The sequence below is a fragment of the Sciurus vulgaris genome (genome assembly GCF_902686455.1).
Source record: "Sciurus vulgaris genome assembly, chromosome: 6".
Lineage (NCBI taxonomy): Eukaryota > Metazoa > Chordata > Mammalia > Rodentia > Sciuridae > Sciurus > Sciurus vulgaris.
In genome coordinates this window covers 8,449,922-8,473,406 of record NC_136466.1, presented here as the reverse complement: position 1 = coordinate 8,473,406, position 23,485 = coordinate 8,449,922, and the positions used below count along the sequence as shown (strand labels likewise).

The 23,485-nt window shown below is 46.7% G+C and overlaps 2 protein-coding genes across 10 annotated transcripts in view; both read left to right on the top strand.

Annotated features, from left to right (window-relative positions):
- Window positions 1-3,839, top strand: part of CREBRF (CREB3 regulatory factor) — a 50,647-nt gene extending 46,808 nt beyond the window's left edge. For all 5 annotated transcript variants that reach the window (XM_079145600.1, XM_079145602.1, XM_079145603.1 and 2 more), the window contains one exon: window positions 1,956-3,839. In XM_079145600.1, coding sequence (XP_079001726.1) covers window positions 1,956-2,071 — 116 coding nt within the window. In that variant the 3' untranslated portion in view covers window positions 2,072-3,839. The remainder of the gene's footprint in view (window positions 1-1,955) is intronic.
- A 7,713-nt stretch (window positions 3,840-11,552) lies between these two features.
- On the top strand, window positions 11,553-22,574 carry BNIP1 (BCL2 interacting protein 1). Of its 5 annotated transcripts, XR_013764720.1 has the most exons (7): window positions 11,553-11,685; window positions 13,265-13,357; window positions 16,435-16,526; window positions 18,800-18,901; window positions 19,599-19,717; window positions 21,816-22,159; window positions 22,464-22,574. XR_013764720.1 is itself a non-coding variant. In XM_079145426.1 (6 exons), exons 1-6 carry the CDS (start codon window positions 11,602-11,604, stop codon window positions 22,010-22,012), a joined length of 687 nt encoding a protein of 228 aa, XP_079001552.1. In that variant the 5' UTR covers window positions 11,553-11,601; the 3' UTR covers window positions 22,013-22,409. The 5 variants fall into 5 exon arrangements, 4 of the variants coding, with proteins under 4 accessions (XP_079001552.1, XP_079001555.1, XP_079001553.1 ...); XM_079145426.1 differs by lacking the exon at window positions 22,464-22,574 and having other exon boundaries at window positions 21,816-22,409; XM_079145429.1 differs by lacking the exons at window positions 21,816-22,159; window positions 22,464-22,574 and adding an exon at window positions 20,118-20,257.
- Window positions 22,575-23,485: the final 911 nt, after the last annotated feature.

Here is a 23,485-nt window from a genome sequence, read left to right as displayed (position 1 = left end):
TTTTATTTGTTTGTTTGTTTATTTATTTATTTTTATGTGGTGCTGAGGATCAAACCCAGTGCCTCCGTGCTAGGCAATTGCTGTACCACTGAGATACAACCCCTGTCCCCTTTTTTAAAATTGTTCAGTATATAACCCATTATTATGGTTTCACTTTTGTTTGTGCATACTGATAATTTATGAACTTTATTTTTTGTCCTGTGGGTTGCTTTTTAAATAGAACATAAAATGTATGCTCATTTTCTCTACTTTCCATTTAAGATTTCAGCCCTACAGAAAAATAGAATAGTACAGTTAACATCTTTATTTCATTCAACTCAGTCCATCAGTTATTAATATTTTTACTATTTTTTTCTGCTCCTGCCTCTCTATATTTTGGGGAGAAGGTATTTGAAGGTACCTTGTAAATAAGATTTTTTATTCCTGTTGCTGCATGTATCTTTTGAAAACAAGAGTACTCTTCTACTCACCCCCAATACCAATATTATATCCAAGTACTTGAACATTAATAAGGAGTCCATATTTGCATTCCCCAGTTGTGTCAATAATATCCTTTGAGTCAGTCACAGTGGTACATGCCTGTAATCCCAGCAATTTAGGAGGTAAGGAAGGAGGATTGCAAATATGAGGTCAACCTGGCAACTGGGCAAGACCCTGTCTCAAAATCAAAAGAACTGGGGATGTAGCTCAGTGGGAAAGCATCCCAGGGTTTAATCCCAAGTACCCCCCACAATAAAAATAATGTCCTTTGTAGTCTTTGTGTTTGTGAGTCATTCAAGGATCATGCATTGCATTTAGTTATCTTTTGTCTCCTTTAACCTACTTTAGTCTTCTAGTCTTTTTTTGTTTTGTTTTGTTTTTAAATGAAAAATTCAGGTGGTTGTTTTTTTTAAAAAAATACAGCATTTGAGTTTATCTGCTTCCTCATGGAAAGATACAGGTTTTTTTTTTTTTTTTTTTTTAAGGATCCATCACTTGTTGTTCTGACTTTTTATCAAGAAGCACATGCTATCAGTTAAAACCTGTTACTGGTCATGCTAAGTGGGGTCACAGGGTTAGAAGACATAGTCTTGATACTTTTTACCATATCTTTTGACTTCTGCCTATGAGCTGTGACTAAATATATTATCCTCCTACTCTTTCATTTTTCTTAATACTCTTAATGACTCTTTTACTCTTTTTAAAAAATACTTTTTAGTTGTAGATGGATACAGTACCTTTTATTTCTTTGTTTATTTATGTGTGGTGCTGAGGATTGAACCCAGTGCCTCACACATGCCAGGCAAGCACTCCACCACTGAGCCACAACCCCAGCCCCAACCCTCTTATTGACTCAATACTCTTATTGACTTTAAATATTTTATAGCTTTGCTGTAGAAGATGCAGAAGATAAAAGTCACCTTCTTACGCTGCTCTCATCTTTTCTCCCTCATCTCTTCCACTTTTTCTTATTCACTTTTGTAAAATAAAGAAAAAAGAGGTTATAAATTGTAATCTAATTTTTAAATGAGTAAGCATATCCTTCAGTTTTGTCACGTCAGTTGCATGGGTGAAACCCACCTGAGGAGTAGGGTGAGGCTAGAGCAGATGGGGTGGGGTGGGGTAGGGGGTGGCTAGGAGAACAGCGAAAGCAAGGGCAGTGGGCATAGGAGGCATTGTTCCCTGACAGGCTTTGAGTCTGGCTGTGTACCCTTACAACTTGTTATCTGCCCCACCTTGAGATGTTGATTAATCATTCTTCCTGGCTGTTCTGGTTTGACTCTTCTAGTCTTAAAATTGTAGACTCAAATCTGAGGGTACTCGCTTTCTGGGCTGGAGTAGAAGCAGCAGAGCACCTACTGGGGGATCAGTGTCAAGCCTAGGGCCACACCAACTCAGGTGTCCCATTCCTTCCCTTCCCTTTCCTTTACATTCTCCCCATTTCTGGCTCTAAGCGTGCCTTGTCTCTTCTTCAGGTCTCCCTGTCGCTGGGCAAACCTCAGAATTTGTTAACCAAGTGTTAGAGAAGACTGCAGAAGGCAATCCCACCGGAGGCCTTGTAGGACTAAGGATACCAGCATCAAAAGTGTAATCGGCTTCATTGGACCACTGGTCAGAAATGTCTGTGTGTGTCACATTATCCATTGTAAATTTTCATTCTGTTTTGCATGTCAGTTAGCATTATGTAAACATTTATAATTAGGTTACATTGTTTTAAGAACTTGTAGCATAAGTGAAGCATGATCCAAAATACTTGATTATTGCATTTTCAGAGCGTAAACCATGGTTAATCTGCTACTGGCATTAGAATTGAAACACACGTACAGAACGAAAACATCCGTCAGAGCAGATTGTTTGGAGGCATGAGCGTGTTCCTCTGATGCCAAGCGTGGTGGCAGGCTGTGCTCTGAACCACATAAAAATATCGAGGAAGCATTTTTTTTTTTTAAGCAGTCAGATTGTTTTTAGAATTCTGCTTTTTGTTCTAATTTTCCACAACCATAAATCTCACGTGTACGTGGTACACCCAGCACTCACACCTGTGTGCCGTGTTAGATGTTCATTTCCAGAGCTCAACATGATATACATAGATATATATATATATATACGTAAATATATACGTGTCTGTGCAAGTAAGAAAAAAAGCATATTCTTTGTGCCTTGTATTTTGGGGAAACTATAAAACTGGTAATATTTTGTATGATGAAAACCCTAATGAGGAAAAATAAGATATATAGATGGAAAAATTATGGGGTTTAAATGTTTTTTTGTTCCAACTCTTTTTCAGATTTTTTGAATGTATATAGGACTATGTTGAAATGTAGATATATGCCACAGAGTCTGTGTATTGTATAAAAAACAAAACAAAAAATAACAAAAAAAAGATGGCTCTAGAAAACTCATATTTCGGTACTTGACCGGAAGAAGACAAATACTTGCACATTATTGCGATTGTTTTATTTTTTGTACCAAAGACAAATGCAACTGATATGGCAAACTGCCAGTCTAAGTAAAGTTTTGCACAGCTTACATGATACTGTATGAATGTATGAAAAAAAGGAGAAAAAAAAAGAAAAAATTAAAAGGTCAGGGTTAGGGATCTTATTGAACTGTGAATTTTATTTCTGTTTGGGTCCAATTATCTACAGAAGGAGCATCCATACATACAAATGTTATTTTGCTGTTCCTCTAGTTCGCTTCCATAGTAGATAAGTTGGTGGCCATTTAGGTGTCTGTAAGTCTTTTATTTCTGCACTTAATGTAGGAAATTTTAATATATTTCATTTTAGTAAGCTATTGATAAAATAGTTTTTGACTTTGAGAATTAAAGTTTATTTAGCTTATTGTAGTATACTTCCACCAAGAACCAAAATACAGATTATTTTTATTGTATTATGTATATATATATGTAAAGAAAGAAAAAAGCTAAAAATATCTAATTCTTTAGTTGCCACTTTTCCAATTGATGTATTATTGTGCATGTAATATTTTCAAAGATCAACACAAGCTTAAAACAAAAAATTTATAGATTTTTATATTTTTGTACAGGTATTTTCAAACTAGCTTCTTCAGACTTACATGTGACTTATTCTTCTATCGTTTCTAGAATTGAGAAACATTAACACATTTAGTTTTTAGGTGCTCTTTTTTGCTCACATAAAATGGCTTCACTAGTCAGTGTTTTAACTGTTCAAGCTTTACCTCTTGAAAAATCTCTTATATCAAGGCAGCATTACACCCTTCCCCACAGATCTTTCCCTCCTGTCTCTCAGACTGTTCTTTTTTCAAATCTTGTATTTGGAATATTTGGAACTCTGAAAACTGGTGGGTTAAACATTATATTTAAAAGAAAAAACAAATATTTAGCAAAAAAAAACAAAAACAAAAAAAAAAAAACAAAAAAACCCAAAATTTTAAAAACGTGAGAATTTCAGATCTACCTACTGAGAAAGTATCTTTTTCTCTGTTCCCCGTTACAGAATATGTTCCTTAATTATAGTCGTCTCCCTGGTCCATTCCCTTTCTTTCACTTTCCTGCCCTCCTCGTTTGTAAGCCATGGCACATGAGGGTTCCATCTGCAACACACAGGAACAGCCAGCTCTGTTGCTTGCTCGCTCCTCTGACACTGCGAAACGTGTGGGGCTGAGAAGGACTGCTAACACACACCTTAGCTGCACTGGTGACAAGATCTACCATGCTGGTGAAAATGTACCTGTAGTGCATTCAGGAGAAGCGGATGATGAGCTCAGGTCTGATAGAAGGCGAGTTCATCATGTTGGGTTTTCCTTTATAGGTGAGAGAAGGCAAAGCACAGGTTTGCACCTGGGAGGTATATGAAGTCCTGACAGGGTGTCTGGTAAATGGACCAGATATATTTTGTTCCAGAACACGGCAGTTTTGCAGTCAGGTGAAAATCGCTTCATGATGCGATTCAGCTGACGAGGTTGATAAAATCACCCCTTTCTAGCTGCTGTCTTAGGAATTCTGGTTTTTGATACTTTTTTCCTGTCTACAAACCAGAATTTGATTTTTAGGTCTTGCATTTCAAAAAAAAAAAAAAAAAAAAAAAAAAAAAAAAAACTTTGAATCTGTTTAGTAGATTCCATACCCTTGCATTTCAGTGTTTTATATGTACTACTTAAGTTAAATAGTTAAAAGCTTTTAAATAGTTGAGCTTTTTAATGTTGACACTTTATTTTGTATCTATTTATATTTGTATGTATATCTTAGAAAAGCACTTTGTTAAAAAAAAAAAATTGCATTTTATATGATTCCTGCCATTTGCTGCTAAATCTGGGCTGGTCAGAATGCTGCAGCGATACTTGATCTAAATAAAAACCTGGCAGTAAAATGTAGAGTGAAAGTTAAATCTTCTTGCTGTTTTAACTTTATCATAAAGATGACATAGGCAAGCTGTGCAGCTTTACATTTTAACCAGGGGACTCTGTGGCATTTAAACCGTCTAGAAATGGTTGTACTTTAATGCCAGTAATAATCTGCTTCCTCTATTGTCATTAAAATATGTATGTTTAGTGTATCACACAAACCAATCTTATAAGGTAATGTAAAAACCCCAACAGTTGTACATGTTCTGTTTTTGAAAATTGTGGCGTGTATTTTTGGGTGAAGATCATTAGAGAAGATCTCTCTAAAGGTTTTCTGTGTTCATACATGGTATACAGATTGCTCATAATGAAGTCCAGAATCTTACTTTAAGTGAAGGCATTGTGAATTCACCTCAAATAAACCCATTGTTCCAAAAGCAATGATAAACTTTGACTCTAGTACTATTATGACTTTCAGAAGACAACAGCAACTTTCTTCCTAGTTTCAGACACACTGGATTCTTCGCCGTTTGTCTCCCTGTGAAAGCATGCTGTCGCGTTGCTCTCCTTACGATCTTGTCAGAGTGTCGAGTTGGGTGCCACACCTCCTCAGTCAGTACGATTGCTTGTGTTACTGTACCATGTATGATTCTTGTCCTTTCCTCTACCCTCCATGACAGATTATGATGTGGCTTTATATTGTGCCTTACTTGTACATTTACAACTCAATGTCTCCATTCCCTTCCACTTTCTAGACCTTTGACCTTTTTTGGTAAGAGAATCCGAGCTATTACAAAAGCATCATGAAGGATTTTCAGATGGGTATGGTTTCATATTCCCGCTCTTTATAGTTATTTTATATTTGTATGAAAGACCAATTTTAAATGGTCTTTGCATATGAGGGGGAAAGAGTAGCGTAACTTCACTCATCCCTTTTCTCTGACTTTCATGGATTTGTCATACATCTTCCTTCTGATGCTTGACTAGATTTGCGTCTCAGCAATAGTCTGCATTTAGAGAAAGGTGTGTTCACTTCATCCACTTTCATTTTCCAGAACTTTTTAGGAGAAGAGTTCCCATTTTGTTTGTTTTATACAACAGATGACAAGTCTCTTTAAAAGAAACAGAAGAACAGTACTTTTGAAATACAATGCTGTTAGTTTGGATTTCTTTTTTTATATATATATAATATTCATACAGTTATATGATGTTTGCCTTCATTAATAAAGCTGTTAGTTTATTCACCAAAATGTCAAGAATGGATGTGCTTTTCTTTATTCCATACATTTAAAATATTTTAGCTGCTAAGATTTAGTTAACTTTGTAAGAAATGAATTCAAGTTGCCTTCAGCAGGAATTAACAAAAACTTATGTTCCCTGTCTTTATATAGTCTTCCTAAAATTCTGTTCAAGTATTTTCTAGTTAATTATGTAACAGAATGTTAGCATCTCTCCAAATCTTGAAACTTGAATTTTTGAGAATGCATTGAATTATGCTTTCAGTGTTACAGTGAAAGGTTTCAGTTATCCTTCTAGTGAAGTCTATTGTGGAATACCATTTCCCATGGAACTGAGGCCATTTCCACAACTTTGCACAGAACTGCAGTCTTGTTCTTCCCTTGGATCATGAGAAATAAGTCTCACACAGTGCCGTAATACTTGTGGATTCTTTTGTAACCTTTGTAATCTTAATAAGGGCATTATGAGAAGATGACTCCATGTTTTTTAATATTTCAAACACATTGGGATGTAACTGAATGTCAACTGTAGGAGTGGCTGTTTCGTTTTACGGAATAAGCGCGCTGGGGAAAGACGAAGATGTACTACTGAGAGAAGCACTTCCACGGCAGGCGGCGCTATGTGTTGAAGCATAGTCCCCGTGCTGATCAGTACGCCGACGGAAATTGTAGAAAATACACCTAGGGACTGAACTATGCCAAATTGCCATTTTTGTTTAGAAAAGAGATTTGAAGTGGTCATGAGGGAACAGAGCCTCATGATGTCCTCCAAATAGTGTTTTGGAGTTGAAGACTTGGTGACAAACGAGCCCCGGAGTTGGGTATCTCAGTGCCAAGTTCGGGTGGACCAGGCTGCCTGTTTCCTAGCGATGTGAACAGTGGTGTCGTGAGCTGTTCGGTGACGGGAGCGAGGCTGGTTCCTGTGTCTCGCCCTCCACCCTTTGTTTTTTTCTTTCAGAACCAAATAACCAAAATGTGTACGTGTGCACTGCATCTGCCTCTCCACCCACTGTTACGACACTGTAACCCGCCGCCTGCTTCTGACCTTCTCTCCCCAGGGTTTGTCCTGTAGCCTAGCGTTTGTGGTCGACAGTGACTCTAGGGCTGCCAGCACAGAAGTCACAGGAGAAGAGCCAGCGGAAGGGCAAGAATGCAAAGCATTCATGTCTACACTGTGGCAGCCTCTTGCATAGCTGCTTAGGATCCTGTTTGTAACCTATCATGAATATTCTGTAGTTTTGTTTATTTTTCTGTCCCCTCCACCCCACCGCCAACCGGAGCTGTGACACCTTTTATTGGGTTTAGTCTTGTCTCTTGTCTAGAAAGAATTTTGTCTCACGCATGAGCTGTTTAAAAATTATTCTCTTCAATGTTGGTTAATAGTTGTGCAGTCTTTCATTTCAGAAGAGAAGGCCCTGCCACGGCTGCCTTTGCTTTCTGTCCCCTTCCCATCCCTGGCACTTCAGTCAGACACAGATTCATCAGTGTATGCAACACCCTTTGTAATTTAAAATAAAAAAAGATGAAAAGGTTTTGCATTGTTTGCCTTGTGTTTTTGCCCTTCCTCTCTCCTGCCTTTCCATTGCCTCCCAAGAGGACCATCCGCTCCTCCAGACAGCCTGTCCCCAAATGGTTCCCAAATGCAGAGAGCAGTGAGCTGCTGGCTACCTCTCCAGGTGGTGTACAAGGAGCTAGGTGTTTTGTTGACACTTTAAGCTGAGTTTTCAACATTTCAGTGATATTCAGCTATGACATAGATTTATTGATATAAACTTCTGTGTTCTTATATTTTAGGGCATAGTTTATACTTCATTCTCTTCAATTTTGGGGGGGCAAGTGATTTCTCCAAATTATCCTAGGTCTCTCCTGGTTTAAACGTTGGTGTTGGAGTATTTAATCGTTGAGTCTTTAGGCTAGGCCAGGCATGTGCAGAGAGCCTGAAGCCACCAGCCAGCGTGTTACCACTGTGGGAGCATGAAGTCCTGCGGCTGACAGACCCTGGTGGCACTTAGCTCTGCTGGGACTTGAGCAAGGTATCAGGCTGTAGAGGGACTGAAGGTACCTTCCAGAACGCAGCCAGCCGAGGGGGAGGGCACGAGCACAGGCCACAGGGCTTTACAAGAGACTTCACCCCAGACGACTTGACAGGCTGGTATATTTGACAGCCCAGACCCTTCTTGCTTATTTGAGTGACTTTGGCATCATCAGGAAGTCAAGTAGGCATGGCCTCCCATGAACTTCTGCAGGACTTTTCTCTCAAGACCACTAAGCACAGGAACCTCCTCATGGTCCTGGGAACATGAACAGAGTGAGCAGGTCAGTGCAGGCCTTAGAAAACTAAATTTTCTGTGGGTCAAATCCACTTAGATAAGTCCTTTGGTTGTCCCTCCTCACTGAAGGTGAATTTGGAAGGAGGTGAATTCTTCAGCAGTGAATAATTTGAAAGAACAGGAGTTCGCTCACATCCCACCCGGAAAGTGGAACATAGGAAGGTACTACGTGTCCTGAGGGGTGGGCTGGAATCCCAACCTCTGGTAGGGAGCTCTGCTACTGCTCTCAGGGCCGGTGGGGCTGGGGCTCATGCCCACTTACAGAGGAACGAGCCCCGGCCCACCAGTCCTGCTCACTCCAGGCACGATTCATACGGCTCTCCGTTGGGCCAGGCCAAGTCACAGGCAATATTTGGAAAGATGTCTGTGTAGGAAGGAAGTAATGGGCTTAGCATCTGAAAGCCAAAAGGAACTAAAGCGCCAACCTAGCAGATGTAGTCACCAAAAACCAGTCTTGGGATCAGGGTGTAAAGGTAAGAGGCAGAGCAAAGAGAGTTGCAATAATCAGTGACAGTGTTTGCAGGTCGCCAGATCATGCACCCGTCCCTCAGCGATGACCTCCAGCTCAAGGGCATAGAATTGGGTCCCTGGGCAAGGAGGAAGTGTGCTGGAGTGGAGGAAAGGGGCACTGTTCTGGCCAGCTGCTGCGGGGAGGGGCAGCGTGGCTGCTGGCTGCAGGATGTTCTAGTAGGGAGCGCCATGGAAGAGACTGCGCTCCCAGCCCAGCCGCCGGGGCTGGCTTGGCTTCTATGTTCTCAAAGGGGAGCTGACTTTTTTTTTTTTTCTTTTAGTTAAAAAATTTTATTAAGGCATTATAATTATATAAACTTGTGGGATTCACCGTCACATTCATGCGTGCACACAATGCAGAAACAGCTGGGTCTGTGTCCTTCCCCAACACCTCCCTTCCCTCCTCCTCCACTCTGTTGGTCTTCCTTCTATTGTCATGAGATTGCTCCCCCCCCCCCCCTTTTTTTTTGCCTAAACAGGGAGCTTCTGTTCAAGGATCCAAAACACTAGGGTGACTCAAAGAATCTCAAAGTGTTCCTTGAGAAGTTTTTAATCATAAAATATTACGAGGAATAAACAGAAAACATACAAAGTCTAAATAAAAAAACATTACTAAGGATACAGAAGAAAATTTGAACAAATGGAAAGGTATACCAAATTCTTGAACAGGAGCAGGCAGAGCTACCAGTCTAAATTACATTAAAAATGTAATGCCTCCCTAGTAAAACATACAGAGGGTTAAAAACCCATGGAAGTTCATGTGAGGGGAAAATAAGAACTGGAAGGCACTGGAGGAAAGGGATAAATGGGTTGTTTTATGCTAGTCAGATACTAAAACTCATGAATGGACAGGCCAGTAAAGCAGAAAGGCAAGTCTGGAAATAAACACAACTATATACAACAATTTAGTATGGTCAGTGCAGCAGGCAGAACTGCTGAGAAGAAAGAGGGGCTCGGCTCTAAGTGGCTGGACCACCGAGGGCTCGACACCTGGGTCCACGGGTTGAGTTGCATCTTCTGATGCATGTTTCAAAATGGGTAAAGAGCTAAATGTAAAATAATGCAACCATAAAAGCACTGGAGGGAAATGTGGGGAAGGCCTTTCTAACCTGGACCCCAAATCCAGGAGTATAAATGAAGACCAATCAAATTCTATGTAAAACAACCTTCTTTAAGAACAGTGGTGACAAGCCAATTTGAAATTCTAGAGACCACCCCCCCTAAATAAAAGATTTCCAACTTATTTCTAAAGACTAATATATAAAAAGCTGCCAGATTCTAACATGAAAGACCCAGGATCCAATATAAAACTGAGCACAGTAAATACAGATAGCTTTGAAACAGGAAAAGTTTTTCTACTTTGTTCATGGTAAGAGAAATGCAAAATAAATGAAGGCTCTTTTTTGGGGGGGGAAGGGGAATGCCTAATCTGATGGGTAAAAAATTTGTGTTTGTTAACAGCTTGTTGGCAAGACCATGGGAGACAGGCATTTGTGCCACTTCTCGGGTGGGAGTGTAAGTCAACATAACCCTAGTGAAGAGCAATTTGACAGGATGTCAGAATTTTGGAATGCACATGTACTTGCACCTAGCAACTCATGTACTCTGGACAAGTCCCTGTTCCTCTCTGTCCTGTTTTTCTAACCTTGTAGAGTTATGGAAGTTAAGAGATGATGGGAATGAAGCCCTTAGGATAAGGGCCCAGCACAAAGGACAGGGTTCCAAAGTGTTGGTTAGTGAAAGGGCAGCTGCAACTAGCTGGTATTGAGTTCCTAGCACTGCCACGTTAGCCTGTGTATGCTTTCTGTGGATTCTCACTTAATGAAACATGTCTACTGCTTCTCTTTGAGGTGGGATGAAGTAAACACTTTAAAGGGAGGGTACGCTGAGTCCCCTAGGAACGCGGGTGGGTCAGCACATAGCCCTGCTTGTACCATACTACCTAAGGGGTGATTTCTTTTTTTGGTCGTGCTGTGGAAGGAACCCAGAGCCCAGGGCCTTGCACAAATGTGCTGCACCAAAGAGCAACTCCTACCCCAGCCCTCACAGGGCCATATTGGTTTTTGAAGGGACAAGTGGCTGTCAGTCAAGGATCTGCCATTTTCAAGCTGGGTGATCTTAGGGTGGGATTGTATGTTTTGTTTTAATCCACTTTTGAGTCCATCTCCTGATGCATACAACGGGGGTAGTACCAATTTCAAGGGTGGCTGGGAGGATTAAGAGAGATGAACACAACTAGACCCTCAGGTCCTCAGGATCTGTGGTTGCTGAGGGGACGTGAAGAGCAAATGGGACAGGGTATGTGGCTCAGCTGGCCCCAGCTAGCCGGGTAAGCATTCCAAGGCCTGGGAATCAAAAAGGGCCTGAGGAATCCAGGAATGGGGTGGGGCGAGTGGGTGGCTGAGGGACTTGAGGCCAGCTAAGAAGCATGGATTATTTAAGGATCAAATGCAAGAGCGACTACTTGTTCAAGCTTTGCTCTGACATTATTTCCATCCAAACTGTCAAGCGTTCTTGAAATTCTCTCTCTTCCCCTCCGTTTTTTTAGGGCCAAACGGAGAGGACAGGCGACCGCCCCCGACGGGCCAGCCCGTCGTTCGCCGCTCGCGGCGCTCTCTAGGGAGCGCTGCCCCGAGCCGGGCAGGAAGGAAAAGAAGGCGGCGCGAAAACGCGTTGGAACTTGGGCCCCGCCGCGGCCCGTAGCCGGCGTCTCCAACATGGCGGCCCCCCAAGATGTCCACGTCCGGATCTGCAACCAGGAGATCGTCAAGTTCGACCTGGAGGTGAAAGCGCTTATCCAGGTACCGGCCTCGGGCGCTGCGGCCTCGCCCTCCCGCGGTGCCGGGCGCGGCTCCTCGGGACTCCCTCGCGCCCTCCCCAGCGCGCCCGGCGCCTGCTCGCCACCCCCGCGCCGGTGGCGTCCCCGCGGGCGGCCGCCCCTCGTTGTTTTGTGAATGGAGAAATCGAGTAGCGAGCCCGAGGGGGACCGTGGCAAGCCCACGGAAGGGCCGGGGGGAGGGCCGGCAGGGGCACCCGGGGCTTCGCCGAGCCGTTCGAGGGTCCCGGGCTGGGGAGCGCGAGCAGCCGACGTCTGGCGAGAGTGGAGCAGGAAGAAACCAAGAGCCCAGGCTGTCTCCCTTTGCGACAGGTGCCAGCAGACATCGGAGGTAGACTCAGGGGCCGGCGGCCCGCGGTGGCCGAGAGGGGAGGGGTCTGCCCACCACCGCACGCAGCGTGGTGCGGGGACGCGCGATTGAGTGAACCCCAGAACCAGAGGCGTGAGCAAGCGTTGAGGTGTCTCGAACTTCTGTTCTCCACGTGTGATCCACAGAAGGCCGGGCCAATTTAGAGGAAGAAATTTAGGGTTGGATTAACACAAGTGAATCACCAGGGACTAGGCTCAGTGGTGGAGTGTGTGCTCAGCATGTGCAAGGCCCTCCGTTTGATCTGCAGCACCAAAAAAGAAAGAAAGAAAAAGTGACCTTTTCACGCTATCTGAATTGTGTGCACCCCTCTTAGACCCCTTCTAGCATTTGGGTTCTTGTGGGTGCCAAGGAGAAAGAGTGGTTATAACTAGGTGCATTGCCCTCTTACCATGTTCCAGCTGCTCCATGAAGTGCTTTACACTGATATATGACCTCAAGGTGGGCACTGCGATGATACTGAGGCACAGAGAACTTAAGCAACTTCCTAAGATTGCACGACCAATAAGTTCCCACAGCCAGAATTTGCACGTAATCTGGATCTAGAGCCTTCTCTAAAACCTGGCCCCAGTGATTCTGAATTTATTTTCAGAAACGAATTCTAAATCTACCCTTAAACATGTCTGTAAACACTGTGTCTTATAACAGATGGTTTGTAAAATCAGATCAAGTTAATCTTGTTGTACTTTGCAGGAATTTAAGCATTCTGGTTTTCAAATTGGAAGGATCTCAAGTTACAGTATCACTTTCAGATGTCCATTCTTATTGGGCATGCAAGCTGCTTTAAGTGTTCATACTGATTGGGCAATGCTTTGTTTTAAACTTAAGGGACTAATAATTAGGTCAGGGCATAGTTACGATTCTCTCTTCTTGATTTTTTTTTTTTTTTTTTTGGTGCTGGGGATCAAATTCGGGGCATTTGCTAGGCAAATGCTTCACTACTGAGCTATACACCTAACCTGCTCTCACATTATTTGTTCAACATTAATCTAAAGAGAGATGAGGAAAATGTGAGAGAGAATGGTTTTGTGTTTGTCACAGAGGGGAACAGCAGAGATGAGGATGAATTATAGTCAGGCCAATCTTAGTGGTCTGAGTCAGCTTTCTCACTGTACAGATGGTATGATTTCATTTCATTGCCACAGGAAAGGCCCCTCATCTCTTCCATGTCTCCTAGGATATCCGAGACTGTTCTGGACCCTTAAGTGCACTCACCAAACTGAACACTGAAGTGAAAGAGAAGTTTCAGCAGCTGCGCCACAGAATACAGGTGAGGGCGGCTGCAGAACTGGGACGTGGAGAATGGGTCACAACAAGGGAGCTGTGTTCCCTGTAGCCTCTGCTTGAAAGCCATCCAGGCCTTCAGACACCAGCTGGAGGGAGTGGTAAACATCTGGCCAGCTAGGTGACTGCTAAGCTGCTCCCCAGCGAGGGAGCAGTGAGTAACTTGAATGCAAATTGGAATTTTTCAACTTGAAAACCCTGAAGTCACTTCAACTATCTTCTCTTGTTTACTGCTCTCTCCATCCCACTTGTTCTCCACCTCAGTCTGTCACCAGCATCTCTTGCATGTGTCTTCCTGTTCCTGGAGTCCTGGGTCACATGTGCACATTAGGATGCCTGCATTCAGGGCGTAAGAAGGAGCAGTTGGAGTAGCGTAGGCTTTCCACTGCCTGCCCCAGTGAGTGCCAGGGGAGTGGCAGGGTCTGCCCATCCCTGGTGACTCTATAGGACATGGTCTCGATGCCAGTGGTGAAGACTTGTGCTTTGTGTATGACGTCACCCAGAAGCCAGCCAGCAGCTTTGTTGATGCTCAGCAGATGAAGACAGTCTGTTCCGAAGCTGGTTCGCAGAGCAACAGGGTGTTGTGTCCAATGTAGCCTTCCTGTGGGGTCTCAAGAAGTTCAGTCCGAAATGCGTTGTTTTCTCCATAGAGTTACCTTTAGAATTTTAGCAGTCACCTAGCTCATCTCTCTGTCTCCATCTCCAGCACTCATAATAACCATCTTAATTTTTGAAATATTGTTACTTTCACATGTTTTACATATGTGTGCATATGTGCATATGAGCTTACATAAAAAGTTTCTCAGTTACGGCCCACAGGTTACTATTTCCATTTGTCACTTATATATCTTTCCAGAATTTCTCTACTCAGATATTTAAAAAGACAAATGTATTTTCTTATTTCTTTTCCATTTCTCATTTAAAAGTTGGACTAACTATAACACCACTTTTCTAAATTTACAATGTATATCTGAAGCCTTTCCACATCAGGAACTAGAGAGCTTCCTCAGTCTTTGTATAGCTGTGATTTTTTTTTTTAGCCTTTTCTCTATCAAGGAGGATTGATTTGGATTGCTTCTACTTTTTTTTTTCTTTCTAAGCTAATTTTTTCTTAAAAGGCCTTTCTTCAGCTCATCCACTATACCCACTACCTTCAACATGAGTATTTCCTTGTCTACATAAGTATTTGCAGGCTTACCTAGTGTTTATTTCCTTCACTAATTTATATAGATTACCTGACTAATATATTTACGTATTTACTATGCTCCCTGCCCCCATTAGCTCCTCAGCACAGGTGTGTCTGCATCTGTCGAAGTGTTAGGCACATAGCCAGTGAATGAATAACCCCACCCCAGTTCTGATCTGCATTCCTAAGCATGTACATGTTCTCTTCTTCATACCTGGAATTATACAAGAGATTTCTGTTTGTTTGATGTTTTTAGCTCTTGTGTCAATGTCTTTTTTGTGCATTTGCAACAAAATTGTGATACTAGAAGAGAAATGGTCATATATTCTCAAAATACACTGTTCTACACATAGTCGGTGTTGACTATGTGTCAATAAATGTCTGTGTGTTTGTCTTCAGATATATGGTTCTCAACCTGGAATTTGAGAATTACTCTACCCTCTTACTTTTCTCCAGAACTGATGCTGGTTCTCTATGACCAACTTCATGAGGAAATCATACTTTGCTCCCTCCCGTCCTCTCTGTCTCTCCTCTCTTCCTGTGCCTGCATTCTTCCATTCAGTAATTGAGTGCCTACTATATGCCAGGCTTAAGGGATAAAGGTAATGAACAGTACCAGACACAGTTTTGCTTTCAGTTTACATTCTACTAGGGAAATTTAAACAAATAATCATGCAAATAACTGATAACACTTACAAAAGTTTTCGAATTCATAATTGATTATTTCTCCTTTTCTCTGCTTTAGCAGTATATGGGGAAATCAATTGGAAGGAATTTCTGAGCTACTGAAATCGTGAATACATACTTGTTCCAAATTAGCATGTGCAAATAAGTATGTAAATAAATTAGTATACAAAGGAGCTTACAAAGAGGTTTTAGATCGATAGCTTGATTGAAACTGGAACTAGTTTCAATTTGTAAAGAAAACAGTGTGACTTGACATTTGAGGTATTGGGACATCTTTAATTACTGCGTTCTGCTCTCTGAAGTTGGGGGGTCTGATACCGCTGGTTATGCCTGCTGCTCCCACTCAGGCTGCAGTGTGTGCTGGTGGTGGTGCTTTGGGCTGTGAGCCTCGCCTTCTGCGGAGCTTACCTGGGAGGCTGCAGCCTGGTCCAGGGCAAGTCCCTCCAGGGGCTTTCTGCTTCTGCCCGTCTCTGGGGATTAGCAAACCTGGGGGTGCTTTCTTTATTAAGTTCTCTAAATTTGAACCCCAGATCAATGTGAGAGCAGCTCTCTGATTGTAAATGCTCAGGGGAGTCTTGTTTTTGGCTTTTACATCTCTATATAGAACCCCTAGTGCCCCCACCAAAAAGAAAAAAAGCAAGCGCCGTGATTTCATCTGATAGGCAGACGTTTTCCTAGACATTCTGCCAGGGGTGTAGCCTTTCACGGCTCCTGGATCTGTGACGTTTCCAGTTCCACGTCTCAGTCTCAGATGGCCTGAATCTTCATTTTTCTGTCCAACTCTTTGTAACTCGTCTCTCGTGAACTAGGGCCAGCAGTTGAGACAGCATTTGGAAATGTGGCCATTTGAATTTCCCGTGCTGTGTGTGGGTCCGTGGCTCATCTTCTGTGCATTCTCCCTTCCATCCCGGCCTGCCCTGGCTCCTAGGAGCGGGGCTCTCTCGGGCAGCGAGCCCTCTGGCTTGAGTTCACTACTCACTTTGGCCCTAGGGATTTTCCTTATTTCTTGCAGCTTGGCTGTAAACTTAAAAAGATATGTTATTATATGTTCCCCATCCTCTCTAGGTATTCTGTTTTGAAGGGGGGCTTCCAGTGCCCTTTCGTGCCCTGCTAGGAAGAGAAGTCAGTGCTCTTCTGTTTTCATGTTGACGTTGAAAATCATTTAACACAGAGCTGTTTTCTCCTTGAAGGAACTTGAGCAGTCGGCTAAGGAGCAAGACAAGGAGTCGGAGAAGCAGCTTCTACTGCAGGAAGTGGAGAATCACAAAAAGCAGATGCTGAGGTAGCAGGACCTGGCCTCACACCAGCTGCCTCTGGGTCTCTTGCTCTCATGAAGCTTATGCGAGTATTTGCCTCGTAAACCCAGGCCACAGTGACTCAGCTGTGTGGTCTACACGGGGCCAAGTGTGCTCCTGGACCGGGACTCTCCAGAGGGAAGGGGAGAGAACAGTGAGCGGAGCTGTGCATGGTTCACAGAAGCACATTTAATGTCATGCTGTTTTTTATGTTTTTGAAACAAAATAAAACCCACGATTAATTGTGTAATATAGGGTCAATTTTATCCAAGAGGAATTGGTACTAGAAAAACCCCACTGGAAGTGAACCTACTTAAGGGAACAAAATGTGGAAGGTTTGAAGGGGATGCTATCTGAAAACACTGACATGCAAAGATGTAAATGAGCTTGTTATGTTCAACAGAACTGAATCTCAGTCCGGTTCTGTGCCAATCCTTGATTACAGAACCGCAACTGTGTGCTATTTTTTAAAATCATAACCTTTGTTCCTGTGTTTATTTATTTACGAGGTGCTGGGGTGACCCAGGGCCTCGTGTGCTAGGCAAGCGCTCTGCCCCTGACTACACCCCAGCCCTGAGCTATGTCTTGAGGTGAATGGAGGAGGAATAACTTCTGACCAGATGGTCTGAAGCAGCACCTCTCTGTTCACATTTGACTTCTGTGCAGTAATCACAGGGTCTGTTCCTGCAGAGACCTGAGGGCTCCTCAGCTTTCCCAGGCCACTGGTCTTCGGGGCCTTCTCCCTGGAAGCCCTGCTGTGTCAGCGTTCCCGCAGGTTTCTCTGGGGCCCTGCTCCTTGGTATTGCTTCTGAGTATTACCCAGCAGCATCCAGCTACGTGCCCACGGGAAGGCGCTGGCTGGTGGGCATGGGCCCGGGGAGGCTGACGTGAGCGCACAGTGTTCTGGTGCTTGGCGCGTAGTGACTGCTTTGTGTCCCATTACTTTTGCTTTCCTGTTCCACCAAGTAAACACAGCTCGTGAGCCCGGAATAGAGAGGCGCCTGTGTGAAGTTCAGCAAGCTACGCCAAACACTGTCAGCTTAGGACAGGCCCAGGCAGCGAGTGGCCACGCAGACTCGGAGGCCAGAAGGCTGCACCTGAGTGCGTGCTGTTGGCCGCTGTGGTTGGACAGTGCCTGGGCTGGCTTGTCACCCTGTGCAGTGAGTGTCTGCTCGCGTGTCTTCACCTGGAAGGGCAGGCACACCAGGGCCCTGCAGAACTCCTGCAAATGCTTTGAAGACACAGTTGATGCAGGCGTGAAATGGCATGGCAGGTGCTGTATGGGCATCCGAGAGCCCTCAGCAGATCTTGGGCACGGAGGTGTTACTGGAAGCCACCCTGAGTTCACGTGCTCTGCTGCGGTTTTGGATATTTCCAGGGGTTAGTACAGTTGACTTGAGCTGGTGTGTGAGTCCAGAGCACGGGTGTCATTCCCACAGGGGTACAGTTGAGATGCTAGGCAGGCGCTCTACCGTTGAGCTGTGTGCCCACCTGGCCCCACAGCTGGCTTTCCTGTGGTCTGTCAGTGAAGGCTGTCTTTCTGACCTCAGGGAGCTGTTCACTGGGTGTGAGTTGTAGCTCACACAGTAGGTTAGGTGAGATGTAACTAAATCATGTCACTGAGGCCCCTGTGGATACAGTACGTCTGTATTGTTCTTGACGGGTCTGTCGTCATGAAGAAGCACAGTCTTGGAGACACACGGATGAAGCTGGGTCCTTGGACTCTGCCTCCTGTGACAACATGCATTCACTGAGAGCCGAGGGGCAGAGACGGTCCTTCTAGGCTGGGCTGGGAAGATGTGTAGTAGGGGGCTGGGGCTGGGGCTCTGTGGCAGAGTTTGATGCTCAGCATCACATAAAAAAATAAAATAAAGGTATTGTGTTCATCTACAACTAAAAATATTTAAAAAAACAAACAAACAAAAACGAAGTGTCGTAGGTTGGGGTTCTCAAGGAATGGCCGCACCAGGAACAGCAGAGCAGTAGTGCCTTAGGTCACTTGATGGAGCGGGGCCTTGCGTGCCCAGCTGTCTGAGGCGTCGTGGGGCTGTAGACAGTGCCTGCAGAGAGAGACGATGACACCGTCCTGGGGATGGCCTCTGGGTCCAGAGGCCCTGAGCTACATCAGTTCCCAGGGCAGCTGAGAGGCCGCAGTGGCAGGAGGTAGGGACAGACACCACGCACCGCGCTTGGAAGGATGGACCGCCGTCCTAACAGCCTGTGGGGTCCAGAGCATCTCACACAGGCCCTTCTCTTCCAGCAATCAGGCCTCATGGAGGAAAGCCAATCTCACTTGCAAAATCGCCATCGACAACCTAGAGAAGGCAGAGCTTCTCCAGGGGGGAGACCCCCTGAGGCAAAGGTAACCCGCCTCTTGTCTTTCTGGGCTGGGGTAACAGTTGGCATGCTGTCTGACCCTTTGTGGGACAATGTTTGCGCTTAATGTATTATTAATATAAGTAATTTTTAAAGTATGAAAGAAGTATATGGTTATTTGCCATAAAGAAGTAAAATAAAGGAAACTCACTTGCTGACGAGCATAGCTGTGGTCTTGCGGCTCATAAACACTTGGTATACTGCCTCCCCTGTTATTTTTTCTTTCATATTTTTTACAAAGTCAGAATTGTACTATGGATAAAATTTAGCATCCTACACATCTTCCTTTTGTATTATAGCACAAAGACTTGGTTCTTTTTTAAAAATAATGCCTAAACAGTGCCCGGTGTTCCATCGTTCACCAACCCGCTGTGTCTGAGCGTCTGGATTTTGAGTGTTGTATGCACTGCAACGTGGCATCCTGGAGTGAGAGGCTTTGTCCACATTTGGGTGGTTCTTTGGAGGGGCTCCCAGGGATGAGATGACCGTCCAGGCCCCTGTATGAACTGCAGGCTTCCTGCAGACGGCAGCGCCGACTGTTGCTGTCAGCATGAGCTGTCTGCACACGCTGCCGGCACCCAGGGATCATCTGCGACACCAGCTGATGTGATAGGCCAAGAACTGGGAGCTCCCTCTTGAGGGTGGCTCAGTTGACATTCCTCCTCCCTCCTCTGGGCTTTTAGGAAAACCACCAAAGAGAGCCTGGCCCAGACAGCGAGTGCCATCACGGAGAGCCTCATGGGGATCAGCAGGATGATGTCGCAGCAGGTGCAGCAGAGTGAGGAGGCCATGCAGACTCTAGGTAAGCCCAGCCCGGAGTGGGAGCTTCTCCAGGCTGCCTGCCCCACCGCGTGTCCAGGGCTCCTCCACCTCAGCCCCCTGAAGCTTCCTGGCTTATGTGGCACCTTGCTCGTGAGGGGAGGTGACGTCTCGGCCCTGCCCCGGGGGGGGGGGGGAGTGCGCTGCCCTGGGCCCTCCAGGTTGCAGGTGCTGGGGACTGGCCCCAGGCACCGGCGCCTCCAGTGGAGGCATTCCCAGGGGCGTGGCACCCAGGCAGCACTGGGCAAGAGGCCTGGCATCGGCTTTTAGTGAGGGCTCCGTCCCGTGTGACCGGGCAGGCTTGGGAGTCATGACTGCTGTCAGGACGCTCAGCCCCGTCTACAGCTGCGCTCCTCAGAGTTTCTGACTGAGTTCCTTTGCAGAGGTGCCAGTCAGAGGCTGCGGAACTCGGAAGGGGCACAGTAGACAAGGACAGCTAGCATGGTGGTGTGGAGCCCTGGCCCCTCGCCTCGCTGCAGCCTGCCTTGTCACGTCCTGCTTGCTTTGAAGCAACCCAGGTGTCATCCGCAAGTCTCTCAGCTCTCCTCTCCAAAAATAATACACAACAGTCCCTGGGGAAAACAAACCCAGAGCCACCGTGCCATCACTACCCAATATCATCTGTAAATCCCAGCCATTTTATGTTTCCTGTCCACCTTCCAAACAGGAGCAAAGAGAAAGCAAGCCAGTGTCCCAGAGCTCGCCTGGGGTGCTGGGCGCTGCCTGAGCACTGAGACCCAGGATCAGCCAGGCCCTTGCCCTGTGGCACACCATGGCATGGGAGGGCTGGGAGCAAAGAACAGGGCGCAGGGGAGCCGGGCCCAGCAGTGCTTCTACGCCTGGGCGTTGCTGCTCTGATGTGGACGGGGCAGGCGCCGCTGAGGGCCTCTGGTGTACAGAGGGGTACCCTCGTGTGCAAGTGGTTCTTGGGCACATTTTATAGGAGAAATATCTAGTGAAGATGCTTCCTGCCCCTTCTCATGACCTGAAGGCCTGTTAGGACCAGAGGTCTAAAACAGAAGGCACACTGGAGTTGGGGTCTGCAGCGGGATCGCAGCAGCGGGGAGCTGAGTTGGGGGCAGGTGGGTCCTAGGTGAAGGCAGGACAGCACTCCAGGATGCTATTCATCTGCTTCGGTGATACGTCAAAATCTCAGTTGGGATCAGCCACATTTGCCTGGTCGGGCACCTGAGGGTGCTGCAGCTGCTGTGTGGTAGGAGCAGAAGGTGCCATCTGAGTAGACAGACAGAAACTGCAGCGCGTTCTCCTGAGGGGCCGGAGACCCCTGGCCTTCCTCCTCCGGGCCCTCCCCAGAGCCCACCTGGCTTCTGGTTTCTTGTGTCCCTGGCGCTGGCTCTTGCCCAGGCGCAGCGGCTCACGGCCCTGTGTGCCCTTGTGGCACTCATCAGTGGATGTTCCAAGGATGCCTTGCCAGGCTTTGCAGGAGAGACTGGCCAGGCAGACCTTCTCCCCAGGTGTGGGGCCCAGAGCCTGCACTCGGGACTCCTGGCTCAGTGAGCCCTGGTTATCCCCCAGGCTGGGGCACAAGTACAAGTGTTCGTTCCGTCTTGAGAGCTGTGGCCAGTGGCCAGCACTGAAGGGCTGGTACAGGGGGTGCTCTCGCCAGCACCCAGGCCATCCTTGCCTTTGTGTGACCTGCAAAGAGCGGGTCTGACCTCAGGTGTCCTGGGGGCCACAGCTCACCGGTGGAAGGTACCGATGCCCCCGCCCACCGGCTGAGCAGCCTCACAGCACCTGTCCGTGATCACCTGGTTGGTTTGGTGGCTGGTGGGTCTTGGCAGAGCCTGTCTGCTTTAGAGAGCTGAGTTTGGTGCTTAGCCAGCCCCTTGTTGCCCTTCTCCCTGCCTGTGTCCACCTTCTAGACCCCCGAGCAAACGCCATCAGCTGACTGGGGCCTGGGAGGAGCCTTCCCTGCCAGGGCCTTGTTCCCTGCTCGCTGAGGGCCCGTGGTGGCCTGCTCTGGCTCAGCGCAGTATGTCATATTGGTAGACAGCCAGCAGCAAGCCCCTGGTCACTTGCGCTGTACAGTCTGAGTCAGGTCCCTGCCTCTTGTGTTTCAGTCAACTCCTCCCGAACCATCCTGGACGCAAATGAAGAGTTTAAGTCCATGTCGGGCACCATCCAGCTGGGCCGGAAACTCATCACGAAGTACAACCGCCGGGAACTGACCGACAAGCTCCTCATCTTCCTCGCGCTGGCCCTCTTTCTTGCAACGGTCCTGTACATCGTGAAAAAGCGCCTCTTTCCATTTTTGTAATGTCTGAGGGGCCGGTTTAGGCTCCTGTTTCAGAACCTTCCAGGCCAGGCTGCCCGACTGAGCCAATCCCACCTGCTTCCGTGCTCAGTGGGTCAAGGAGACTCGGCTCCAGCTGCCTGCGAGACACAGGGACTCAGGGCACTGCGGGTGGTCACCCTGGGAGCACTTGGGCCACTCCAATGCCCCTCACTCATTGAGGCTTGATGCGCAGTCTGGTGGGGGACGAGCGAAGAGATGGGAAGAAGGTGACGAAAACTCCTGTCATTCCTTGAATAAACCTGACTTCTCAGCAGAATGCAGTGTCTGGTTTCAAGGGTCCCCTGGGAGGTTTATGCGCCTCCTCTGTGTCCTGCTTCTCAGACATGGAGTCACATCATCTGGTCATCTGCTCAGCAGACGTGGGTGGGCAGCTGCAGCACGCGGTGACCCGACACTGCTGGTCCTTACACAGGTTGGTGAGAGGCGTGGCTGCCCCCTGGAAGGGCACGAGCGTCTGTCGGAGGGATGCCAGCCTCCAGCGAGGCGGCTCCTGCAGACACCTGAAGAGGTGGAGGTGAGGCTGGGCTGGGCAGTGACTGCGACCGGCTGGCCCCTTTCTCTGAGATCCAGACCAGTGTGAGCAAGGAGAGAAGCCACTTGGACCTGCGTTCTGCCGTGGCCGGGGGCAGAGCCCGGGCCTGGCCAGCCCTGGAGGGCCAGGTCTTCTCGTGCGGGCAGCCTGGTCGGGCAGCCTGGTGGGCCTCACTCTCGAAGTCGCCCTCCCCACACGCACAGCCCAGAGGGCCTGGAAGCGGCGCGGAGGAAGGAGGGTCAGGGAAGAGGACGTGGATTTTGGACCTTGGTTGAAGCTCTTCTGTTGAGTTTGGGGCTCTATTATTGATGTCAATACAGGACCATGAGCGAGTGGCCTTATGTAACAGCCTCAGTTTCCCCATTTTAAAGTGGGGGGTGATCGTTCATATAAACCTTCGTAGAGTCAATTGAGAATCAACAGATAACGTCAGGAAGCGGGTGTAGACCCCTTTATGACTGGGCTTCCTGAATGCTGCCGCCCAGGGCTCTGGGCCCTCAGTGTCCTACAGCACACAGCCCATGGGCTTCAGAAAAGCTGGCCAGGCAGAGGCGGTTCAGATCTGTCGGGCAGCGGGTGTTGAGTTAAGGCCTGTGCTACCGAGGGCGAGGCGGATTGCCTGCAGGCCTTGTCCTGGCCTCACGAGTAGGTTCCGAGTTAGTGTGTTGCGTGTTTCCGAGTTGCAGTTACCTGTGGTCAACCATGATCTGGAAATACTCAATGGAAAGTTCTGGAAATGAATTCGTAAGCTTTAAATTGCAGCTGCTCTGAGTGACACGATGGACTCTGCCATTCTGCTCAGTCCTTCCCAGGATATGAGTGTCCCTTTGTCCAGCAGGTCCACCCCCTGCATGTTGCCCTCCCACTGTCCCTTAACAACCTTCTCAGTTGGCAGATGACTG

Coding starts and splice junctions, on each gene's coding strand:
- BNIP1 (XM_079145426.1), top strand. CDS start 11,602: ATGGCGGCCCCCCAAGATGTCCACGTCCGGATCTGCAACCAGGAGATC. Junction 13,358..16,434: donor AGCTGCGCCACAGAATACAG/GTGAGGGCGGCT, acceptor TTCTCCTTGAAG/GAACTTGAGCAGTCGGCTAA. Junction 19,718..21,815: donor GGAGGCCATGCAGACTCTAG/GTAAGCCCAGCC, acceptor CTTGTGTTTCAG/TCAACTCCTCCCGAACCATC.